This window comes from Ovis aries, chromosome 24 (assembly GCF_016772045.2).
Source record: "Ovis aries strain OAR_USU_Benz2616 breed Rambouillet chromosome 24, ARS-UI_Ramb_v3.0, whole genome shotgun sequence".
Taxonomy (NCBI): Eukaryota; Metazoa; Chordata; class Mammalia; order Artiodactyla; family Bovidae; genus Ovis; species Ovis aries.
In genome coordinates, this window is record NC_056077.1 from 38,544,669 (window position 1) to 38,568,522 (window position 23,854).

At 55.7% G+C, this 23,854-nt stretch overlaps 2 protein-coding genes across 10 annotated transcripts in view; one reads left to right on the forward strand and one right to left on the reverse strand.

Annotated features, from left to right (window-relative positions):
• USP42 (ubiquitin specific peptidase 42) overlaps window positions 1–9,797 on the forward strand; it is a 42,006-nt gene extending 32,209 nt beyond the window's left edge. For all 3 annotated transcript variants that reach the window (XM_042240306.2, XM_042240303.2, XM_042240305.2), the window contains 6 exons: window positions 285–995; window positions 1,140–1,234; window positions 2,788–4,257; window positions 5,494–5,795; window positions 7,943–7,986; window positions 8,779–9,797. In XM_042240306.2, coding sequence (XP_042096240.1) covers window positions 285–995; window positions 1,140–1,234; window positions 2,788–4,257; window positions 5,494–5,795; window positions 7,943–7,950 — 2,586 coding nt within the window. In that variant the 3' untranslated portion in view covers window positions 7,951–7,986; window positions 8,779–9,797. The remainder of the gene's footprint in view (window positions 1–284; window positions 996–1,139; window positions 1,235–2,787; window positions 4,258–5,493; window positions 5,796–7,942; window positions 7,987–8,778) is intronic.
• The window catches only part of CYTH3 (cytohesin 3), a 69,898-nt gene continuing 55,211 nt past the window's right edge, over window positions 9,168–23,854 (reverse strand). For 5 of the 7 annotated variants that reach the window (XM_042240307.1, XM_060405726.1, XM_060405723.1 and 2 more), the window contains 9 exons: window positions 21,569–21,687; window positions 18,934–19,014; window positions 18,093–18,205; window positions 17,857–18,005; window positions 17,468–17,579; window positions 13,610–13,686; window positions 13,456–13,527; window positions 13,223–13,377; window positions 9,995–12,991 (listed from right to left, as the gene is read on the reverse strand). In XM_042240307.1, the coding sequence (XP_042096241.1) occupies window positions 12,919–12,991; window positions 13,223–13,377; window positions 13,456–13,527; window positions 13,610–13,686; window positions 17,468–17,579; window positions 17,857–18,005; window positions 18,093–18,205; window positions 18,934–19,014; window positions 21,569–21,687 (951 nt within the window). In that variant the 3' untranslated portion in view covers window positions 9,995–12,918. Of the gene's footprint in view, window positions 9,965–9,994; window positions 12,992–13,222; window positions 13,378–13,455; window positions 13,528–13,609; window positions 13,687–17,467; window positions 17,580–17,856; window positions 18,006–18,092; window positions 18,206–18,933; window positions 19,015–21,568; window positions 21,688–23,854 lie in introns of those variants that run through there. The other 2 variants (XM_060405725.1, XM_060405724.1) reach the window with 2 other exon arrangements.

Sequence of the window (23,854 nt, forward strand, 5' to 3'; positions counted from 1 at the left end):
CTCCATGCCCAAGAGGACCTGCTGCTTTCTGCCAGAGCGGGAAGAGTTTGGTCTGGGGGTTGTTTTCTGACAAAAGCCATTGTCCCTGTTTACCAGAAATTAATTCCCAGAAAACTGGGACCTGTGAAAGGTCCGGGGCAGGCAGGCCCACGTGAAAGGGGCGGTGTTCCTCATTCCTCATAGAGAGAGAAAAGAGGGCTGGAGTGGGAAAGGCCCGCCGCCTCAGGTCTCTGAGTCTGGCGGTTTCTGGAGCTCTCACCTGGCTGTGGTCTGCTTGTCCCCAGAACCCCCCTCACCTGAACGGGACGGGACCGCCGAAGGAGACGCCGAGCAGCCCTATGTCAGGCCCCAGCGGGAATTCCAGTGTCAGCAGGACTGTGAACGCCTCCCCGTCTGTTCAGAACTGGTCAGTTAGCAGGCCCTCAGTTATTCCAGAACACCCCAAGAAACAGAAAATCACGATCAGTATTCACAACAAGTTGCCTGTGCGCCAAGGTCAGTCTCAGTCTAGCCTTCACAGCAATTCTTTGGAGCACCCCAACAAGCCCGCCCCCTCTTCTACCATTACCGCTTCTTGTGCAATACAGTCTACCTCGAGTGCCCCCACGCCGCCCGCCTCTAGTAAGGTCCCAAAGCAGACGGCCCCGAGGGAGGCCTGCTCCAGGCCCGTGATGAACGGCAGGCCCAGGCTGAGCGCTGGCGTGCTGGTCCCCTACGGCGCCGAGTCCTCCGAGGAGTCTGACGAGGAGGCCAAGGGCCTCGGCCAGGAGAACGGCCGCGGGCTGACCGAGAGCGTGTGCTCCCCTGCTCCAGACGCCGAAGACGGCGACGCCTCCCCGCACGAGCTCCGAGAGCCCGTGGCTCTAAATGGTGCTACTGGTCCGGACAGCGACCCGATGGAAAACGGCCTGCCCTCAGACGGGGCCCCTTGCCCAGGCCAGCCTGCGCTGCACTCAGAACACCCCTTTCCCAAGGCAAACGGCCTCCCTGGGAAGGTGAGCAGCTGTGGGGTGGCGGGCAGGCGGGCAGGCGGGCTTCCCTTTTGCCCTCGTGTCCGGCGGGTCACATGGCTGGATTTCAGGAGGCACAGGCGTGGCACTCACAGCTGAAAAACACTTTTTTTTTTTTTTTAATCCTAGTTGATGCCTGCTCCTTTGCCACCTCTTCCAGAAGACAAAATCTTAGAGACCTTCAAACTCGGCAGCAAAGCCAAAGGCTCGGCAGAGGAGACTAGGTAAGATGGCTGTCCCGGGGCAGCAGGATGTGGGAGCAGGGCGCGTCTGCTCACGAAAGGCCCAGGATGAGCCTTCTTGAATAAGCATCTGTAGAACTCGTTGATTTGCCTGGTGGGAGAGTCAGGTAAAGTTACCGGGGCCTGTTAGTCCAGCGCCCACCTCCTCTCCCACAGAGCCTCCTCCCGTGCTGGGTCAGTACATGTCTGACCAGCCAGCACGTCCCACTCATCGCCCCCAACAGGCACCCGAGGGTGTACAGAGGGGCTGGGCTGGGAGTCTTGCTCTGTCCAGGAGCAAAGGCTTTGTTATGCTCTCTCTAGAGCTCTGAGATTAAATTAATGGTCAGTGCGGTGTGTCTCCATGCTTAAAAACACACGTCAGTGTCCTGACCTCAGCGTACATAACGTGATGGGAGTAAAGGCAGGGCCGTGAGGTGGCAGCCACGGTCATCAGGTGGACAGCCCGGGAGCCAGCACCTCGAAGAGGTCAGGTCACGTCACCTCACGTCAACGCCGTGATGGCCTCCTGGAGGACAGCTCTCGGCCAAGGTGTGACTGTCTTTAGCTGGACACCTGGGGATGTCTGTGAAGGGGCCAGTAACAGAGCTGAGGTTTTCTCCACATGGACCTCGGGCCGTGGGCACCTGGCTTGTTCTACAGAACTGCCTGCCTCAGCCCCTCCCTACTGGTGCGCTGGTCTACCCCATCACAGCGACAAACCCCCATGCACTCTGTGTCAGAAGGGCCTTTGAGGGGGATGTGCCCTCAGCAAGAACCCCAGTCAGGAATGTTCCCAGTTGAGCCTACAGAGGGGGCAGTCTGAGCACTCAGTCCCTGGCACCACAGCTGTCCTCGTCTCTCCCCTTGTCTGGCTCAGCTTGTCTTCAGGCGGAACGTGCGTGAGCAGCATGACAGGTGACCTGTGACGGTCACACCCCAGGCATGCTCACCCCAGCTGCACGTGCGACCTTGAGCCTCTGTAGTGACCTCGTGTGTCTTCTCTCTCCCAGACCAAAAAGGGGGCCCGCTTTAGGGTTTTTCTTGTTTTCTGGCAGCTTTCCTTAACTTGAGGAGTCCGTCAAAAGCATGGCAGAATTCGCTTACTGCAGCAGTGGTCCCTCACAGTTTGTTGGTAATTCAGGGAGCTCTTGGCTCTGTTGGGAGGTAACTACTCTGTCTCTGAGGCTCCAGGAAAATTCGGAGAAAAGGGATCCAGAGAAAAAGTAAGCGCCCTGTCATTATTTGACTTTTTTGATGGTCTGGACTTAGTTACTGAGAAGAATTAGAAAAATATCTGAAAACCAGAGGCACTTAGAATTGCAGAGTTATTACTGAAAAATTAAGTAGGCTTGATAGAAAGTTTTACATTTATGTACAATGAGAAAACTTGAAGTTTCCAAAAATGATAAGCCCAGTTTTAGGTTTCAGCCAGATACAGTAAAGCCATAAAATATTCAGTAAATGAATGAAGTGTTTGTCCGTCCCTGTAGCCCATTGACAAAAACCCAGAGAGTAAATGACCCCTGTCCTTCTCTGTCTCTGCGGGGCTGCAGGACACCTGGCTCGGAGGAGAGGCCTCTGGAGCATCTGGAGGCGGAGCTGGAGGCCAGCCGCTCCCCTCCCGGCGATGGCCAGGACAACCTGGAGCCTGTCTCGAATCTCAGCAGCAAACTCAAGAAGGCTTCGCCGCCCTCGGACCCCAGCATCAAACCTACCAAAGAAGAAGTCTCTGAACATGTTTTGGCAGAACCCGAGGAGGCTGTGTCGAGTGTCAGCACCTTTTGTAACCCCGACAAGGACGCCCTCGGGGACGATCAGCTTCCAGCACCCTGTGACCCTGGGAATTTAACAGATGATCAGAGCAAACCATCCCCAGACGTGGGAGGGACGTTACCAGAGCGGCCCCCGGACCCAGTGGCTGCAGAAGCCACAGGGAGGCTGAGCCCGGTTCCCTCTGTGCCTTCCGAGGGCGACCGTGAGCCCGAGCCCTTGGGTCACAGCAGTCGGGACAGAGGCTCAGAGGCGGAGGGTCCCGCTAAGAGCACGGGGGTGTCCACAGACGAGGTGCCCTCTCCGCAGCTAGACATGATCACAGAAAACCATCCTGAGGGGCCCCCCGAGCGCAGCAGCAGTGAGAGAGGGGAAGACAGTAAGGCCGGGCACAAGGCCCCAGAGCCGTGTCCGGTCCAGGAGAAGGTCAGCAGCCTCAGAAAGGTTGACCGAGGACATTACCGTAGCCGAAGGGACCGCTCATCCAGTGGCGAGCGTGCACGGGAGAGCCGGAGCAGGACCGAGGTGCAGCATCGGCGGAAGCGGCCCCACCGGGAGCATGAGCGGCCGCGGCCTGAGCGGCCCCGGCTGGAGCCCTGCGCCCTGGCCCCACAGCCCCCCTGCCCCAGCTCCCTGGCCAGGTTGGGCCACCACCACTCCCGGAGCAGGGGCGCCCCCGATCAGGAGTGGGGCCGCTACCACCACGCCGAGGGCGAGCACGCCTGGGCCCGGGAGAAGTACTACCCAGACAGGCTGCGCTGGGAGCGCTGCCGGTACCACCACGACAGGTCCCCCCTGTACCCCGGCCGGGAGCCCCGGGACTGGCGGCCCTTCCACGCCGAGCGAGAGTACGAGAGGGCCGGGCCCTACGGTGGCCGGCCCTACAAGGACCACTACAGAGGCCGCAAGGGCTATGAGCTGGCGGCCAAAGAGAGGGACCGGCACCGCTTCAGCAGCCCCCGGGCGGGCATGGCCCACGCGCCCCCTCCACACCCCGCCGCCAAATACGCCCACGACAGGCTCGGCTTCGGGGCTGAAGATGGCAGCTGCGACCTGGCCACGCGGTTTCACGAACACGACAACGTTAAGTCACGGAAACGGAGATACGATAGTCTCGAGAATGAGAGTCACGTAGAAAAGAAAGCCTGGAGAAGCTTACAGAAGGACCCTGTAGAGGAGCCCAAAGTGAAGAAGCACAAAAAGTCGAAGAAGAAAAAGAAATCCAAAGACAAACACCGGGACCGAGACTCCAGGTGAGGGGTGGCTGCGTGTGGGGGGTGCGCCCTCCACACCCAGCCTGCGGATGGGTGAGGGCTCTGTCGTGCGTAGCTTTCATCTCGGGGGGGTTGGGGACTGCCCTGTTTTTATCGATTCCTAAACCCTTAGCTCTGTTTTAAGCGGTATCTTGTTATGTGGTTTTATAAAACACCCAAAAACCCGGTCTTTCAAGACGTGGCTGTGTTTAGCTGGTGCTTTGTAACTCTGAGTACACGTGCGGCATTCAGGAGGTGAAGCCTGGGACTGTCCACCTTCACAGTGGTGGTGGTGGTTAGTTGCTCATTTGCGTCCAACTCTGTGACCCCATGGACTGCAGCACGCCAGGCTTCCCTGTCCTTCACCATCTCCCAGAGTTTGCTCAAGCCCATGTCCATCGAGTCAGTGATGCCATCCAGCCATCTCATCCTCTGTTGTCCCCTTCTCCTCCTGCCCTCAGTCTTTCCCAGCATCAGGGTCTTTATCAATGAGTCTGCTCCTCATATCAGGTGGCCAAAGTATTGGAGCTACAGCTTTAGTATCAGTCTTTCCAATGAATATTCAGGGTTGATTTTCTTTAGGATTGACTGTTAACCTATTTATTCACAGATGTAGTTACAATTCTACGTCTGTTGATACTCTCCAACAAATTGTCCAGTGAGATTTCAGACTGAGTTTCCATTTCTCAGTTTGAAATCTCATTGGGAAGTTCTTGTATTTTTTAAAAGCTAAATTGGTCAGCAGCTTTCTGGAAAATAACTTCTCCGTGAGGAGAGGACTGAGCACACAGTTACTATACACTGGTGTCTCTTAAGAGCGAAACCCTGGGAAGAGGTTACCTACCAGAAGCCACAGGTGAAGAGTGGTTACTTGAAGGAAAAGGACATCAAACCTCCTTCCTTCTGTGTGCCTGACACACCCGGCAAAGATACTTTTTCCTTTAGCCACTAACTAGTTTCAGGAAAAGGTGGTGGAGTCCTTCCTTCCTCTGGTGCTTTGGCCAGAGCTCTTCTCCCCAAAGTTGAAGGCTGCGGTGGGGACAGGTTGAAACTGGTGAGTTTATGACCCTGGACTTAATTATTACAGTGAAAACCGCATGTTTCATTAGGAGAGCCTCACTTGTGTGCGCGCGTGCTGAGTGTCCGCAGAAGTGGGTGTGAGTCAGAGAGAGGACCAGTTCTCCTTGGGGCGGTTTGCTTTCCTAGTGGCCCTAGTCCTGGCTTTGTCTTCCGCAGGCATCAGCAGGATTCAGACCTTTCCGTAGCGCACTCTGACGCTGACCTCCACAGACACAAGAAGAAGAAGAAGAAAAAGAAGAGACACTCGAGGAAATCAGAGGACTTTGGGCGAGATTCAGAACCGCGCTTGCCCAAGGCAGCCAGCTGTGAGACTTTGGACCATTTCCGGAGAGCCGAGGGCGCCTTCCCCCTCGCAGACGGCCTGCCGCTGGAGGGCGCGGCACCTTTCTGTGAGAAAACCAAACACTTCAGGATGGAGAGCCGGGAGGTCAGGTGTCGGCTGTCCGAGTGCGGCCAGGGTAAGGGGGCGCGCGCGGCGAGCGGCCGCGGAGGGGGCGCGCTGGGAGTGGCGGCCATAGGCGCCCTGCCCTCGGGAGGAGGCGGTCGCTCGAGGAAGGAGCCTCACAGGGCGGAGCAGCTGTCAGTCTCGCTGAGCCCCGCCCCGCGTCCTCACCCGGCTCCCGCGAGGCCTCGCGCGGCGCCTCGAGGCTGGTGGGAAAGCTGAGCGAGGCAGAGCCGGGAGCCTGTGCTGCGTGTGGCTCTGGGCGTCTGACTGGGGACAGACCTGTTCAGACGCCATGTTTGACAGAAATACTGTTGTGGTACCTCCTTTCTCTCCCGGGTCCTGAACCCCTGCCCGTTGTGAGGAGACCCTGGAAGTCTGTCTGGTGACCGGTGCGCAGGCGTCACGCCTCTGGCCCGGGTCTCGGGCTACGGCTGCAGGTGGGGGTCCCGGGCGACTGCACGCTGCCGGGCTCTGGGATTCTTGTCTGCCCTGCAGGGCTTGGCCCACTTGTAACTTCCTAGCCTCTCCTGCTCTGACCGCCCTGTACGCAGCCCTTCTGGCTTTCTTAGCTGTTCCCCTGACCTTCGACCCTAGAAGGAGTGCTGAGCCTTGCAGGGGGCCGGGCTGAGGGCGGGACGCCACCTTCACGTGGCCCGCCGGTTGGGAAGGATTGGATGTTTTTAAATGGTTGCCGCTGCTGCTAAGTCGCTTCAGTCGTGTCTGACTCTGTGCCACCCCATAGAAGAAAGCCCACCAGGCTCCCCCGTCCCTGGGATTCTCCAGGCAAGAACACTGGAGTGGGTTGCCATTTCCTTCTCCAATGCATGAAAGTGAAAGTGAAGCCGCTCAGTCGTGTCCGACTCTTCGAGACCCCATGGACTGCAGCCCACCAGGCTCCTCCGTCCATGGGATTTTCCAGGCAGGAGTACTGGAGTGGGTTGCCATTGCCTTCTCCTTTAAATTGTTGGAAGAGTCCAAAGAAGACTTGCATTTCACATGAAAATTTTGTGAAATTGATGTGTCAGTAAAGCTGCGCTGCAGCCCAGCCTGTCTGTGGCCCCGAGGAGCTGGTGGAGCCCAGCCTGGGCCTTCCATGGACCAGCTTGCTGACCCCCCACCCACCCTGACCCCCGAGGTGCCCCCTTGTGACCCTGCCTGCTGTCCGGGAGCCCCGGAGACCATGGGTTCTCTACCGTGTTCTGGACCCAGGGAGGTGTCATGCTGGTTAGGGGAGGACCCCCTCCCATGGCCCACAGTCACGTCATGGTTGGTGGAGGAGGGACAGATGGCCACACAGCGCACTGGCGTTTGGGAGAAGCAGAGATCAGGATAGGTGGGGTGTCTGGGGAGGGGTGGATGCCAGGGGTGCTTGGAGCAAATTAGAAGACTCGTGGGGCCATTAGGAAAGGGAAGCTAGGTGTCCTTTGCTGTGTTTGTTAAGATGGCAACAATGTGCGTTTCCACCTTGATTTCCACCAACATTTCCACGGTTTGGGCCAGGGGCTGGATGAGATGAGTCCCTTCTGACTGCGTGTGGTGAAGTGGTCCGGGCAGGTCCTCAGGATTCTGCGTGTCTGCCTGAATCTTCCCCTTCAGGCTGCAGGTCTGTGGTGAGGACCACAGCCAGAGGCCACCAGCCCACCATAGGCGTGGCTCACCCGCAGAGCTGGCTCGGGGGACAGTAGGTGGCACGCAAAGCCCGGTAGTGGACATGTGGTGGCCCACATGCAGGTCTCCAGGGGCTGCAGGCGGGGGGACCCTTTCCTGTCCTCCATCTGATGACGCTCAGACGCCCATCCTGTCCTGACCTCTGTCAGCTTTCAGAGGACGGACCTCTTCACCTGCTGGCACCTTGACCTTTCCTCCAGACTCCTGTTCTCTGGCACCATCAAGCTCTGGATTTCTTTGACCCAGCGTTGAAATGCTGATGGGTTTGCTGGGATCAGATTGGGCTGTTCCCACGGGGACGTGGCCCTCAGTCACCATGTAAAAGCGTGTTTTCAGTGAAACCCTTGGAAGCACAGCTCGTGTAGGACTGATTTCAGGCAACGAGCCTGTTTGAGAACTGCTTCTAAGTTAATGACGTGATACGCACAGAGCACAGGTGCTAAAATTTTTGCCAAAACATCATTAAAATGTTTCCTAACCTTTGCTTTCTAGGTGATTGAAAACTTGGCCTCAAAACAAAAACTTCACTAGTTATGGTGAGCGCTTTTCCTCTCTGCATGTTTGTCCTGACCGTTTGTGGAGCCGCTGAGGGGCCTGAGGAGGGAGCGTGGGGCTGCATGGGAGCAGGTGGGGAGTTAGCCCTTGAGGGGGGTGAGGTTCAGGGCCTTAGACACACTCTCCCTCGCTGGAGAAAACGACGGCAGGTCAGAAGCTTAAGTCATTTGAAAGATGGAGAAGCCATTTCTTCACAGCCCTACCTGAGGGCCTGAGGGAGGGGGCCCTTCCCAAGACCCCTGTCCTGAGCTCTGGGTGCCCTGCTCCTCCCCACCCTGCAGTTGTTTCAGACGAGAAGGGCTTGGCTTGATCTGAATGAGGTTTGGGTGCTTTTTTACAGCAAATCAAAGCCTCGAGCATCATCTCCAGGCCTGGTGCTCAGTGGTGCCAGTAGGGATGGGGGAGGGACTTTTGCCCAAATGTGTAACTCCTCCTCAGCAAGGTGAGGTTTGAGTGAACTGTCTACAGAGGACCACCGTGCGGCCAGTGAACGCTTAGCAGCGAGTTCTCAAGGGGAAAGCCCTGAGCCCCCGCTGAGGAATTCGCAGACTTTCTTCCTAGGGCGGCGGCTCCGAGTGCCCAGCAGAGGGCGCCCTCCCCACTGGCCTTCCAGCTACTGCCCGCAGGGAGGCCAGGGGGCTTTCCTAGAGACCTGGGGCATCTGCGAAGGGGTGGGGGGACGTGAATGGAAGACAGCCCAGCTGGGGCTCACCAGGCCCTGGGTTCCACTTCCTGCCTCTGGATCACTGACGCGGCTGCCTCTTGTCTTTCAGATTCACCGTGTTCAACAGAAGCCATCCCCAACCCAGCTTAAATTATAAATAGAGAAAATAACTTTGTTCAAATCTGCGTGGTGCTTCTTTAGTAAATACTGTACAGATTTTACCATGGAGGACGTTTTTTTTTAGTTTTTACCTTTTCTTAATTACCCTTATTCCAAACGGATGAACACTTTCTACAACTGCTGACCATTGTAAATCTATAAACTGTGTATATAAATCACATTGAAAATAACGCCCTGGACTAGAACATCTCAAATGCTGCTTAATCACAGACTCAGGTTGATCACTCGTATTCCATGCAATGCTCCTCCAAGTTAGACATCCGGTGCAAGACCAACCGGGAAACCATGGAATTATTAAAAGTACAAACTGACAGCGTGTATATTTAATTTAAAGACTTTATTTAAAGATTCACAAGCTCTCAACTAGACTTTTGAGAGCAGTCTGTTTTCTGTAATGTCTGATACTAGAAACTAATTTGCTTCATATTTTAGTTGTATTCAAGATTTGAAGATGTATTTTATAGACAAGTTCTGTTTTTGAACTTTGTGGAACTATTCCAATCAATTTACCAGTTATGATGAGTATTTACATTATGAATGTATAATCCAAACATTATTTGTAAGGCCTACAGTACGTTTTTATTACATAACACTTTTTTATACAGTGTCTCTTGTCTTGACTATGATATTGGAGTCTGAGTTGTCAGCTTGGTCCCTTAAAGTTTCTAGTTACAGACAAAATCATACTGTGATTTTATTTTTAATATGGATATGCTATCAAACTGTGATACACTTATAATTCACTGGTCCTGCATCAGGAGATGGAGTGGGGAAAACTGTATTTAATACAGTTTGTATCTGAATAATCTGTATGGTTTATACAGTTTGTGTTGTTCAGAGATGTCTAAAGTTTGATCTTTGTTTTTTTAAAGATTAAAAAAGCACTTGCCCCACTGTAAATATACAGCATGTAAAATTTATATAGTATATAAATGGCAGCAAATTAAACCTTTTGTGTCTTATTTTTTTACTGCTGTTTCCGCATTTGCTTGCAGACACTTCTCATGGACTTCTTTCTCTGCATTTACTTGCTTAAAACTTCTAAAGCTCCAGCCATGGGCTCTTGGCCCCACTGGTGAAAGCGTCCGGCGTGGGCTGCTTCACCCACACTCCCCCTGTTTTAAAGAACCCAGCTGTAAGCAATCTTATTTTAACAATGTGTTTTTATTTAATGAACATAGTATTTGCCATTTGACAACCATACACTCTCCAGGCTTACCATTCACTTTACAACAAAATTATCAATAGATAAAAGGATATTTCTTCATGCACGTTGTAGGAGTATGTACATTGAATAACAAACACTCCAGAAATCAACATATATGTACATTATTTACATATTAACTATTTACTGTAAATAGAAATGTTTTCTAAGAAAAAATAAAACGAGAAATCACAATGTGTGGTTTCTGGTCTACAACAGACCTAACTTCTCAGCAAAGCACATCTACGTAGATATATGCATTTTAGCTTGAAAAATATGCATTGCTTTATATGCAGCATTAAATGCTGCTTCATCTATAAATAGCTCCTATTTGGACTTCGTTTGGTACCACATTAAACTGCTCAAGGATGTTGTGATCCTGAGGACACCTGCCTGTATGGGCCCAGGGTGTCCACTTAAACCCCACGTCAATGGGGCCGAGTGGGGCTGTGGAAGCCATGCCGCCCACCCAGCAGACCTTCCCTGCCTCCAGCCCTGTCGCTGGAGGGAAGCTCTTTGGCCAGAGTTGGGACAAGGCAAGTAATTCAAGCACTGAGTTGAATTCAGACGGGAGGGTGGCAGGGGGGTGAACAGGATCACACCGAGGTCGAGGCAACCAGGCCCGCCAGCCACAGACCTGTCCCCGCACAGCCCTGACCCAGCAGGGCTTCTGGACCAGGCCATCTGAGGGCTTAGTGGGCGGAGGACACCTTACGCCTGTCAGGTTAATACTGTCACAACAAAACCTGCAATTCCATGACTTCACGTAACACTCCTAGGGCAAGGGACAGATCCTGAGCACCACGGCCTTCTGCATCTTTCTGGGCAAACAGCCGTCTGGTGAGGCTCCTTCACAAGTGGTCAGAGAAAATGTCTCACAGGTTTCCTTCTGCTCACTTCTCTCAACCCCACCCTGATGCAGACCCAAAAGACAGAAAGTCCAGTATCCCCAGGGTTCTACCTGGATCAAACAAAGGAGAGAGAGATCGGTTGTCCCACACAAAATACTGATGGAGCCGGTGCCCCAGGCAGCCCAGGAGCGGGGCTGGCCCGAGGGGCAGGTGCTGCCGGTGTCGTCAGCAGCGTTTGGTCGGGTGGTCTGGGCAGCGTCTTTTCACAGACGACTGGGGCCAGAGTTGCATATATGCAGTCAGGCATTTCAAGAATGCTGACTTGCCTTTCTCAGAACTAGAGGTTTGAATCTGAGGTATCGGTACGGTAGCAAAGCCTAAATGCTTGGGAATGAACCAAAAAAGTCAGTTTGATGCCTGGTGGAGGGTCCTGGGCGTGGCCCCCATGCAGTTAGCATGACTGTAAGCTGCACGAGGCTGAGAGCCCACAGCCGTTCCGTCTCAGCATCGAGGCAACTCCCAGGAAACATTTTCTCTGTTTTACCTCTCTATGCATAGGCTGAGGTGGTCTTTCTTGAACTTGGCCTTTGCACAGGAGAGGTGATGACCTCTCAGGTGTACAAACTGAACAAGGTGGGTGCCTTCGCAGTGGGGCAGGGTAAGGTCCCCCAGGGAAGGGACCCTCCACTGAAACAGCCCATGTGGGCGAGGGGGTCCTACATATAATGTGCGGGGGTTCTGGTGGTGGAAATGAAACTTACAACAAGAGGCATGTCACTGGCCCGGCCCTGAATGTCCCACCTGTGCACCCCTGGGCCATCTCTGTGGCGTGATGGGCCCAGCTCCTCACTGCACGCTTGAGCACCTCTCCCTCAGCCAGCGGCACCTGGCAACCTCCTGGTCAGGGATCTTCGCCAGTCCAACCACCAGTGCATATTTGGGGTTTTAAACTATTTACAGAAAAGCGTAAGTGCTATACACCTTCATCCCCCAGCCTGCTCTTTCCCTTCCTATAATATATCAAATCTCTCAAAACACGGAGCAAGATTGTCTCTAGTTCCTTATATGTCTACACATTACATTAATATATCTGATCATTATAAGCATTCGTTTGGCCAACAGGCCTTAAGTAGTGAAGACAGGGGTCACAGCTGGCCTGAACCATGTGTTCGGTTGGACCACGTGACACTGCTGTTTGTGGGTATCAGAAAGGGGTCAAATATGAGCAGTTTCATGTGGTTCAATACATACACTGTCCGTCCTGGGATTCAGCAGTTACAGGATAAACACCCCAAACCAAAATTTAATGATTTGTGTCTTTGTAAAAGTTATCTGCGGGGCCACGAAGACGGAGCTGGGTGACTCAGAAGACGGGACCCCTGGAGCCACCCTGCCCAGCGCGCGTCTTCAAGGACGCGGGCGTCTCCCTCCACCAGGGGGCGCCCTCGGGTTCCCCTTGAGCACGGCACCCACTCCCCAGTTGCTGCATATGTGTGTATGTAACTTGTTCTCAGTGCACAGTATATACGTGTGTCCAGAAGTTAAATTTATAGCTGCCATTCTAAAAATACTACTGTTAGAAAGTATCTTTCATTATAATTTCAGAATATAAAAAGGCGTATAAAAGCTATAATCCTATATATCTGAGAAAAAAACTCAATAAAAAAGTGGTAGCTTTTCCTTTCCTGTTATGACACAAAACAGTGGCTTCCAGAACGGCCAACACAGCCACTGCCACCAAGGAGCACGTGTGGCCCCTAGTCTGCCCCGCGGATATTCAAGGCTGGACCACCAGGCGCAGCTGCAGGCCGGGGCTTCGAGAAGGATGTACCCGGAGCTGGGAGGGCGGCGGCGGGAAGGGGTGACGTGAGGCCTCTTGAGATCAGCAGGGGCTGCTGTCCCGGAGGAGACAGGGCAGGCCGTCGGGGTGGTCCAGGGGGTCGTGGAGGGCCCCCCAGTCACTCTGCTGTGGGGTTTCAGTTTACTTTTACCTGCTGCTCAGACCAGGAAAGCTCTATTTCTTATTGGCAATCCTCCTTTTCCTCGTGGCCAACATGTCATAGAAAGGATCCCTGCTGATACTCGCTCTGGGAGAGGGTAAAAAAAACTGGGTTAGGATGGGCGGGGCAGTCCTACACACAAGGCCCCATCAAGAGCGCCACTCGCGCTCGACAACAGCCCCGCCCCTCTGACAGCCCCAGCTCGGGCCTCACCCGCCCCGACCAGACGAGAGCCCGACCCTCCCGGCCTACCTAGCGCACAGGCCCCGCCCCTGACACGCCCACAGCACAGGCCCCGCCCGGCGGGCCCGGGCGCACCTGATGGACTTCATCCACTCCTCCTTCTCCTCCGGGCTGGGCGCCGAGATGCGGTACACCACGTGGTTGCCCTCCACTACCCGGCCGTCCGCCTCTGTCTTACAGGCTTTGATGACCTGCCCTTTGTGGCTGGGGTTGTACAGCTCGAAACAGTTCTGGTGGAGACAGACACGACTGTCACCTGGTGCTGGGGGAGCGGGAGGGAAGGGCGGGCGGCGGGGAAGCCAGCTTACGGGTTTCCGCGGGTCCTCCACCTCCCTGATGCTCAGGTTCTCCAGCGGGATGATTCCCCGGGGCTCCTTATCCTGCGGGACAAAGCGCTCAGCCAGCCTCCCCCGCACCCGCCGAGGGTCCCGCGACCTGGAGGACCCGCAGCCCTGCGCTTACCGTCGTGTATTCAAAGTAATAGAGGCAGTTGTCGGTGAGGATGAACCAGCGCCGCTTCCAGGTCTTCACGCGCCCCCCTAAGAGCAGAGGGACCCTGTGAGTCTGGGCAGAGCAAGCCCTACACGAGCTACTGTGCTTTTCAGAAATGCCACTGGGGCCGAGCTGGCTTTTACACTTCGTCCTTCGTGAAAACGTTTCACATTCTGCCCCAGATCCTGGCCATGGTGTGCGGCCTGGCCTGCCCGTGGCTGCTGGGGCCCGCATGCACCCCCGCCCGCCTGCAGGGCACCCAGATGACCCGAGCGTTTCCCAAGTCTGCTTCCTGGAAGAGTTAGTCGTGATGAATGGTCTTAATTTCCCCACATGGAAATGACAACAGGATGAAGTCAGCGCCGCTGCCGGTCTGTCCAGGACTTAATCCCGTTACGTCAGGACCGTCATCGCATTACTGAGGACCTGGGGCAGCCCTGGGATCCATCAAAATCGATTATGGCCTTGGCCCAGGGAATTATTAGATTGAATTAATCTCATAACAAGATCTGGGACACACATGCACACACACAGCTCATCTGCACCCACTCTCCTCAAACTACAGAAAAGAAATCTTTCACTCTCAAATATTCAGTAGAAACCAACTGGCTTCCTTTTCTATTTCTAGTCTCTGCTTCCGACATGACGTTTAAAAACAAAAGTTGAAAGAGAGAACGTGCGCCTGGTGACAGATGTCTGCGACCCACCAGCATGAGGTAAGCAGCAGCTGCCCCGCCCCCTGGCTCCCTGGTGCAGACAGGGGAGACCCTTGTGGCTGAGGGTCACGGACCTGGTCCCTGAAACTGAGGAGCCCAGACAGGGACATGGGGGGACATGAAGGCTATCCAGAAATTGAGGCACAAGGCCTGACATTTGGGGAGATATGGGGGGAAGAGACACACGCAGACACCCAGCTGCAGGGAGGGAGCCCCGTCTGTGGTTTCAGTGCCACTGAGGGGTCCTCAGAGACTGGGACCCTCACCCTTGGGTCACTGATGAGATGTCTGTCCTCATGATGGCCACAGGCTGGCTGGGCAGGCAGGGCAGGTGTGTGGGGCGGCAGCCTCAGTTATGCCGTGAAGAGGGTCCCCAGATTCCCCTGCTCCCCTAATCTCACTTTCCATCCCCGTCAGAAGCATCTGTCCAAATTCCACTGTCCTTGGGGGCCCTCAGACCCTGAGGCCCCTTCATGCCTCCAACCCCCAAGGCCTCCACCCCCTCAAGGTGTGTCTCGAACCATGGGCAGGGATCTCTGTTCTCTTGGAAGGCCTCGAGACTCTTCTGCACCTAGACTCCTGCCCTGCTACACCCAACTTCAGTGGCACGTCTGGAGGAACCCAACCCCTGGTCCAGGTCTTGAGACCAGGGGAGCCTCTTGGGCCAGGGGCAGTGGGCATTGAGACAGAGGTGTGTGGTCAGGTGGACCCCTGAGCCTGGCCCAGCCCCAAGCCCCCTTACAGGGTGGCGGCGGTGACACTCTTGGTCTCTGAGCTCCAGCAGGTTTTGCTGCAGGAGATGGACCAGCTCTGCCCAAGCATGTGTTTGTGACTGGGCTTCAGGACAAGGAGACACACAGACACACACACAGACACACACACAGACACACACACCCCTGCAGGAAGGAGCCTGGCTGCTCCTGACTAGTATGGATAGAATCAGCCCTTTTCTCTTTGTAAACGCCTGCTGCCTGCATAGTTGTTAGCAGACACGGGCTCTCGTGCATACCACGCAAGCCTGTTCTCCACGCCAGCTCTGTGCCAACCAAACTCTTGTGTTAACACATCTGACTCACTCTCAAAACACAGTGACTACACGGTATTTACAGGACCATCATGAAGCTCATCACCAGGCTCTGCTCTGGCGGGGCACCCTGGCCTCCTGAAAGCACGGTCTCCTTTAAGATTAACTTACGACAACAAACCCCCAAGCGAGGTCATGCTAGGACCTCCAGTTCCTAACTTAGCACACGCACGGCCACAGTTCTGGCTTCTCTGCCTGCGTGTGTGTGTAGGCCGTTCAGGGGCCTAGGGCTGTGTGTCCTCACTAAGTACAGGTGTGCACCCAGGCCCAGCCTAACAAAGCCTCAGCACCCGCCTCCTGGGTCCCTAGGGGACCGACACCCAGGGACCCTTCATGGGGTCAGAACCGTAGGCAGGAGTCTGGCGCACTGACCAGCCAGCTGTGCACTGGACACCTTGGGGGACGCTAACAGCTCTGAGAGCAGAACAGCCCCAGGGGCTGAGGCTCCGGGCTGCAGGTGCGACCTGTGCTGTCACCAGCTCTGTAGCCCTCAGCCTTGGGTCTGAGGACAGAGCGGGGGCCGCGGGAACGGGTGAGCAGCAAGCCCTGGGCCCCTGGCCCCTCCCGGGCACCAGCCGGCCCTGTGCCTGTCGGTGCCCTGCCCCAATGCTGTGGTCCGGTCATCTGCTCGACCAGATGACAGGCTGGAACACGAGCCCTGGTGTCAGACATCTAGTTCAGTCTTTAGAGTCACCCAAGGGGCACTGGGGGCACCCTGGCTGCCAGGCAGGCCTGTGCTGTCACCACCCCGGGGGGGCCCTTGCTGGCGACAGAGAACAGGAAGAGCCCAAGTGCAGCTGCTGTTCTTCTGGGCACCTTCCCTGGGCCCTCATCCCAGGCCCACAGGCTGGATGGGATCTCAAAGCCAGGTGTGTCTGGAAGGTCACTCAGGCATTACCCAGGGCCACTGCTACGCTTCTGGCTTTTTAGGCAAAGATCCAAAAGTCTTCCGAACCCTGGCACAGCCAGAGAAAGGTGAGAGCTATATCCCAAATCAGGACAGCCGCCCCACGCTACACACTCTTACACTGGCCACACTGTCACCAGGCCCACGCTCATCCCCTCTTGGTTAAAGACTCAAACCACCAGCATTCCTGTAGGCCCTGGTGTCTGACACACTGTCTGCAGAGTGCCTGCGTCATCTGGCTCATCTCACAGGCTCTAATGTCACCAGAAGAAGGAATCTCAACCTCCAAGAGAATGATAACTCCCTACGGAGCCCTAAGATGGCCCAGAATATATAAATGCTCTTCTGCTTGTTTGTCAATAGTCAAGAGGTTCTTAACACGCTTCTCCCATCCAAGTACTAACCAGGCCTGGCCCTGCTTAGCTCCCGAGGTCAGACAAGAGCACCCGTGTTCTAACACACGCGCCTAGACTCTGCACAGGTGGTGCAAACACGCACTGCCTGGTTAGCGGGATGGGCGGCGGGCGATGTGCTCAGGGCCAAGGACGCGGAGGGGCGAGCTTGTCTCCGCCCGGCATCTCCACGCGCCTCGGTCCCTCACTCCTCGCCCAGCCGCGGAGGGGCGACGCGGCCGCGGCACCTTGCCCTGCGTGGAGGATGAAGTGAGCCCGGCACGTCTGAAGCCACGAGGGCCAGATGGATGGCAAGCAAGTCGGAGCTTCACACGAACCGACAGAGAGACAGGAGAAGAGAGAGCAGCTGGCAAAGGGCAGGAAGCCGCTGGGTACGTACCTCCTACGCAGGACAAGCAGGGACAGCCCATCACAGAACAGAAAGGTGGGAGCCACAGGCAGAAGGAAAACAACAAGAAGGCACATTTAAACCACGCATCGAAAGTCAGCCACACCGAACCAAGAGAGGCGGCGGGCGCCCGGGGGCGGCGCGGCCGCCCGAGCAGACGCCGCGCGGGCGCGCCTGGCCGCCAGGGGCCGCTGTGCGGGGACCTCGGGGAGCCGCCGCCTCCGGCCGCGCGGGGAGGCGCACCGGGCGCCGCGGGGGCTGCGGCGCGGGCGCGGGCGGAGGGGCCACGGCGGGGTCCCGCCCCCGGCGCCGCCGCTCACCCAGCTTCAGGAGCCAGCCCTCCCGGTCGGGGTTGAAGAACGTGTGCGTCAGGTCGTTGCCGTCGTCCTCGGGGATCTTGAACGGCTCGTTCTTGATGCTCTCGTACAGGTTCTGCGTAGGGAGGGCGGCCGGGGCTCAGGCCGAGCGCCACCAGCCGCCCCGCGAAGCCCCCCAGGGCGCGCCCAGGGCCCCTCTAAAGGCCGTCGACTTGGGCGCAAAGGCAGGGCCTGACGCTCCTGAGCAGAGGTGGGGACGGGACGAGGGGGACACGGACCGGGTAAGAGGAACACGGGGCGGGGACGGGGGGGGGCGGCTACCTGGGGAGGGGGCAGGGTACACGGGGAGGTGGGGTGCACGGGGAGGAGGGGCGCATGGCGGGGCGGCTCACCCGCAGCAGCTCCTCGGGGAGGTCCCCGCCCTCGTTGATGCCGCGATTCATGGTGACGAAGCGCTCGGCCGTGGGCTTGTCGCGCACGTTGTGGTTGTGGAGGCTGGTGTTGAGCATGATGATGGCGAAAGACAGCACGTAGCACGTGTCTGTGCGGGGGGGGAGGGTCAGCGCCGCGGGCCATCAGCACGGGCCCAGCCCGGGCGCCGCGCACCACCCACCCGCCGCGCACTCACCCGTGGACTGGAAGACGCCGGGGTTGCACAGGCAGTAGCGGGCAGCGAAGGCCTCCATCATGCGGTCGATCTTCTGCGCCTCGCCCGGCAGCCTGAAGCTCCAGAGGAACTGCCTGCAGGGGCGAGAACAGGGGGGTGGGTGGGCATCTCCAAGACCAGAGGCCCTTCCGGGGGGCCGAAGCGCACTGACCCCCTGGACCCCGAGGCGCGCCGCTGTCTGCGGGAGGTCCCGCAGCTGATGGAAAGAACAGGGTCCTCGTGGCCACGCCCCAGGCTCGCCAGGCCTGCCCCTCCCCGAGACACCGTCTTCAAAACGCGTCATCTCAAACTGGACCCGCCAGCGCAGCCCTCAGCCAAGGCCAGGGGCTGAGCCCACAGAAAGGCAGCGCCACCCCAGTTTACAGCTGGGGGAGCAGTCACCAGGAAAGGGGGGGGCGCTGCGGCAGAGGACACAGGAGACAGGCTCAGACCAGCACCTGCCAACGAGGCTGGGATCCTGGGCCAGGGCGGCCTCCCGGGCACAAAACCCACACCCTCCTGGGCACACCCTGGGCCTCCACGTGGCTAGTGGGCAAAGCCAAATGTGGTGAAAAGTGGGCCCAGGCACTGAGACCGCACCCAGAGGTGGGAAGGGGGTCACCCACAACTGCCGAAGACCAGGCAAAGAGAGAGAAGGCAAAGCAACAGGGAGCGGAGCCAGAGCCTGGGCCACGTGGAGGCAGGAGAGGCCCGCCCCCGATCCTCTCTCTGGCGGCTGGAGTTACCCAGAGGGTCACCGCCCAGCGCCGCGGGGCCACTCTCCCGCCCAGCCTCCCTTCACGCGCAGGGCATGAACGCTCACCTTAAGGCTTGTACGAGGTTGAGATCAGCAAACTCGTGGAGTTCCACAAAAGCCTGAAGAACTTTAATGTTAAATTCATCCCTAGGAAAGAAAATGGACTTTACAGCCTCACTGCATGTCATTTCACTCGTTTCGTTAGACATTTCCTAAAGCGAGTGAAAGCTATGACCAACCTAGACAGCATATTAAAAAGCAGAGACATTACTTCGCCAACAAAGGTCCGTCTAGTCAAGGCTATGGTTTTTCCAGTGGTCATCTATGGACGTGAGAATTGGACTATAAAGAAAGCTGAGCACCAAAGAATTGATGCTTTTCAACTGTGGTGTTGGAGAAGACTCTTTTTTTTTTTATCAGGAGAAGACTCTTGACTGCAAGGAGATCCAACTAGTCCATCCTAAAGGAGATCAGTCCTGGATATTCATTGGAGGGACTGATGTTGAAGCTGAAACTCCAATACTTTGGCCACCTTATGCGGAGAGCTGACTCATTGGAAAAGACCCTGATGCTGGGAAAGATTGAGGGCAGGAGAAGGGGATGACACAGGATGAGATGGTTGGGTGGCATCACCGACATGAGTTTGGGTGAACTCCAGGAGTTGGTGATGGACAAGGAGGCCTGGCATTCTGCAGTTCACGGGGCTGCAGAGTCAGACACGACCAAGCAACTGAACTGAACTGAAAGCAAGTGTTCAAGAGATTTAATGTCATATGACTAAAAGACAAGTTATTTTTCACGGTGCGTTTGTCTTCAAGCTTAGCTCAAAGGAGACGACCCAGTAGGATATGGAGTTTACTTCACAATCAGTACAAGTCATGGTAAGACCCCAAATACGAGCCTGACCGCCAAGGTTCAGAGTCCCCTGTGCTGAGCACTAAGGCACCCACCCAGGTGCGTGGTGCAGAGCCTCAACCTCAGGGCCACCATGAAGCAGGCGCTAGTCCTGTTCCCACCTCCCAGGCGGGATTCTGAGGCTCAGAGCCGGGAGACGGCTCCTCCAGGGTCACGAGCCAGAAAGCAAGGTCCTGGGCTCAGAGAGGGAAGACGGTTTGGAAGTGATGCCTGCCATTAAAAACTAGCTTTTAAAAACTAAACCAAGTAGAGTTTAGTAGAATACCAGCAGAGTTACTCGGTCACATGGTAAGTTCACTATTTGGAAGAACTGCCAATGACTTTCCAAAATGGCTGCACCATTGTTGTTTTCTTACAGCCATGTATGAGGGTGCCAGTTTCTCCACATCCTCACCAACATTCATGATCTTCTTGAAGGACAGCCATTCCTAGTGGATTGAACGGCTACCTCACTGTGGTTTGATCTGCATTTCCCTGATGACTCAGGATGTCGAGCACCTCACCACATGCTTACTGGCCACTGTGCTTATGGCCTTGTCCTATGCCTGTATATTCTGGCTGCACAGGCGCTTTGCTGCGGTGCGTGCGAACAAGCTTAGTTGCTCCACGGCATGTGGGATCTTCGTTCCCCAACGAGGGACTGAACCTGCGTCCCCTGCACTGGACTAGCAGGGAAGTCCCCTATCATACGCCTAGGTATGTATATCCTCTCTGGATGAATGTCTATTCAGACGCTTTGCCCATCGATGACTGTCTTTTTATGGCTGAGTTATAAGAATTCTTTTTATATACTGGATACAAGTCCTGATCAGATTTCTGACCTGCAAATATTTCCTCCTATTCTGTGGGCTGTCTTCTCCCTTTCTTGACGATGTCCTACGAAGCAGCTGGTGTTCTGGGATTTAATGATTTTGTTTTTCTCTTCTGCTGTCATATCTAAGAAACCCTGGCCTAATCCAAGGCCACAGAGATCTATCACGAGGTTTTCTTCTTAGGGTTTTATAGTTTCAGTGCTCGTATCTAGGTCTTTGGTGAGAGATCCAGTGCCGTCTTTCTGCGTGTGGATATCCAGTGGTCGCAGCACCATGCTCTGAAAGGACTATCTCCCCACCCGAACAGACTTGGCATCTCGTTTGATGGTCTATGTGAGGGTCTATTTCTGGATTCTCAACTCTGTTCGATGACCTATATGTATGTTCTTACACCAGCACACCAGACTGTCTTCGTTAGTGGAGCTTTAGTCTGTTTTATAATTGGGAAGTGTAAGTTTTCCAACTTTGTTCTTCTTTTCCAAGATGGCTATGGCTATTCTGGGGTCCTTGAATTTCTGTATGAATTATGGGATGAGCTTGTCAACTTCTACAAAGAAATTAGCTTGGATTTTGCTAGGGAGTATGTTAAATTTGTTTATCAAGGTATAGGCAGTTGCCATTTTTGCAACATTAAGTCTTCCTCATACCCCCAACTAACAGGGGCAAGACGACCACTGAGAGAGCCAAGGCTTCTGTGCAAAACATCCCAAGAAGGTCACGATGCTTTCTGGGGCAAGCAGCGGCCTCCTGGGTTCTGCTACAGTCCCCGGGGTAAGCAGGGGGCCCCAGAGGAGCGCAGACCCCACCTGGCCCCAGGACTGCCCCCTGCCCCTGCTCACAAAGACACAGGGGAGGATGTGGCTCCGCGGGGCTCGCTCAGTCCTGGGGAGCACAGGCACCCCCGGAGCCCCGTGACGGACCCCGATGCAAGGGTCGGCCTGGGCAGGCGGGTGGCCCTCTCCCCTTGAACTTACCTTTCACCCAGGTAGTCCCCGATGACGGTCTTATTCAGGCCTTCCCCTTTATACAGGAACTGGGCCACGTCCTCCGGGGAGCTCTGCAGCAGGTCATTCTCTATTAGAAACTGGATTCCCTGGAGAGGAACGTGAAGGAAGCAGTGCTGAGGAAGGTCCAGAGACCACGTGCCACCGCCTCGCTGGTTTGGACACAGCCGAACTGACACGAGAGCACGGTGGGGTGCTCCCATCACTGAACTCATCTCGCCCGTCAAAGAAAAGCGACCGGGCTAAGGACAGACAGGCTGCGGAATAAGCCCTCCTAAGTCACCAGACATTATAAAGGCAGAGGGAGCCACGACACAGAGCTTCCCCAGCTCAGGAAAAGGGTCTGTGCTGCGTGTGAGAGGAGCTCGTCATATGCAGCTGGACGACCCAACACCAGTCCCAAGCACCCCCTCTCCATCCTCCCCTGCAACTTGAAACGACTTTGTGAACAGATCAGGTCAAAGAAACAGATTAAGTCTGTGAGGAGGACCCTGGAGAGCTGCTTGTTTTTTGATAGAAGGGGACTCCTGAGCAGCACGGCTCCTCCCTCCTCCTTCCTGCCGTGGATGCAGATGTGATGGCAGGAGCCCTGGCAGCCGCCAGCACACAGTGAAACGCCCTGGGTCCTGGGAGCCACTCGACACTGAGGCCACCTCTGCTGCGTGAAACTCCCTGGGTCCTGGGAGACACTCGCTGAGGCCACCTCTGCTGCGTGAAACGCCCTGGGTCCTGGGGGCCACTCGACACTGAGGCCACCTCTGCTGCGTGAAACGCCCTGGGTCCTGGGAGTCACTCGACACTGAGGCCACCTCTGCTGCGTGAAACGCCCTGGGTCCTGGGAGCCACTAGGCACTGAGGCCACCTCTGCTGTGAGAAGGCAGCCTGCAGGGTAAGCTGTCCTCATGGATGTACCGCCACCCGTGGCTGAACACAGTACTCGGTCACCGTGCCAGTGAGCTCGGGCAGCCAAATCCACGGCCACAGAGGGACCTGCGGGAACCAGCCAACGGTCTCTGCGAGCGCCTGCTGGACCCACACTGGCAGTGCTCTGGCTCAGAGGAAGCCCTAATGAGAGCACAGTCTACCTCCGACACAGCTGCTGAGCTGGTTTCAACATACACACTAGGAAGCTTTTAAAAGAGGGAATTCTGCCTTCTGTTTGCCCAGAGATTGTTTCTACAAATGCAGAGAGGGCCTAGCTAAAAGCCTAAAGGCCCAAGGCCAGGGCTCCCTCACATGATCCATCTGAAAAGCCTATTAATTTTTTAAACACGTGAATGGCCCCAACAGCCTCATGTGGAATTTTTAAAAACTGGCAACAACCCAGCAGCCAGTAAGAGAACCATCAAGTACATTCTAGCACATTCACATGATGAAAGGCGACAGAACCAGATGGAACAAACACAGGCACGGATAAAATCTATCGACGTGACACGGAGTAAGAAGACTCAGTATATTCTAATTCCACCTACGTAAGCTTTTAAAAAGGCAACACTCAGGTGCCCTGCATCTTGGTCTGGGTTGTAGTTACATGCGTATTTGCATTTGTTAAAATTCTTCAAGCTGTACGTTTAAAATCTGTGTACCATGTTATTCTTCAAAAGAAAAAAAAAGTTTACTGAAGAAACCCAGTAAGTCTGACAATCCTAAATTAACTGCCCTATATTTCTGGTGGGAGCTTAAGTGGGTACAGCCACCTGGGTACCATTTTCAGAGTGTGAAGACACACTGGGACAGAGTGTTCTGATGAGAGGTGAGCACAGTCCTCACCCAGATTCCTGGAAAACAACGCCAGGGACGAGGGTGGTGCCCGGGTGAGGGATGGAGTGAGGCGGGGAGGCGGGCTGGGCAGAGGCTCTCTGACCTCAAATCCATGCCAAGGGGTCAGGGGCAGGGCCGCCCCCCGTGGCCTCGCTGGAGCCCTCATCGTGAGGGCTCGACGGGCTATGGACGAGACGGTAGACTCTGTGCCCCCAACACTGCAGGGAGCGGGGCTCCGAGGAGCCCAAGGTCCAGGATGCAGACCAGCAGAAGCTCCCTGGGGACGCAGGTGTCTGTGACCATCGTGGCTGTGATACCGGCGAGGGCGGTGCCCAGTGGCCACCCGTGCCAGCCCCCCGCAGCGGCTGCCTCCCTGCTGGGGGTGCTTGCGGCCGTGGGCCCACGGTGGGGCCGTGGCTGCCAGGTTTTACTGTGAGCTCTGGTTTCTTTGCTCTCCCTCTTTTTTTCCGGCTGTGCTCTGCACAGCTCCTGACA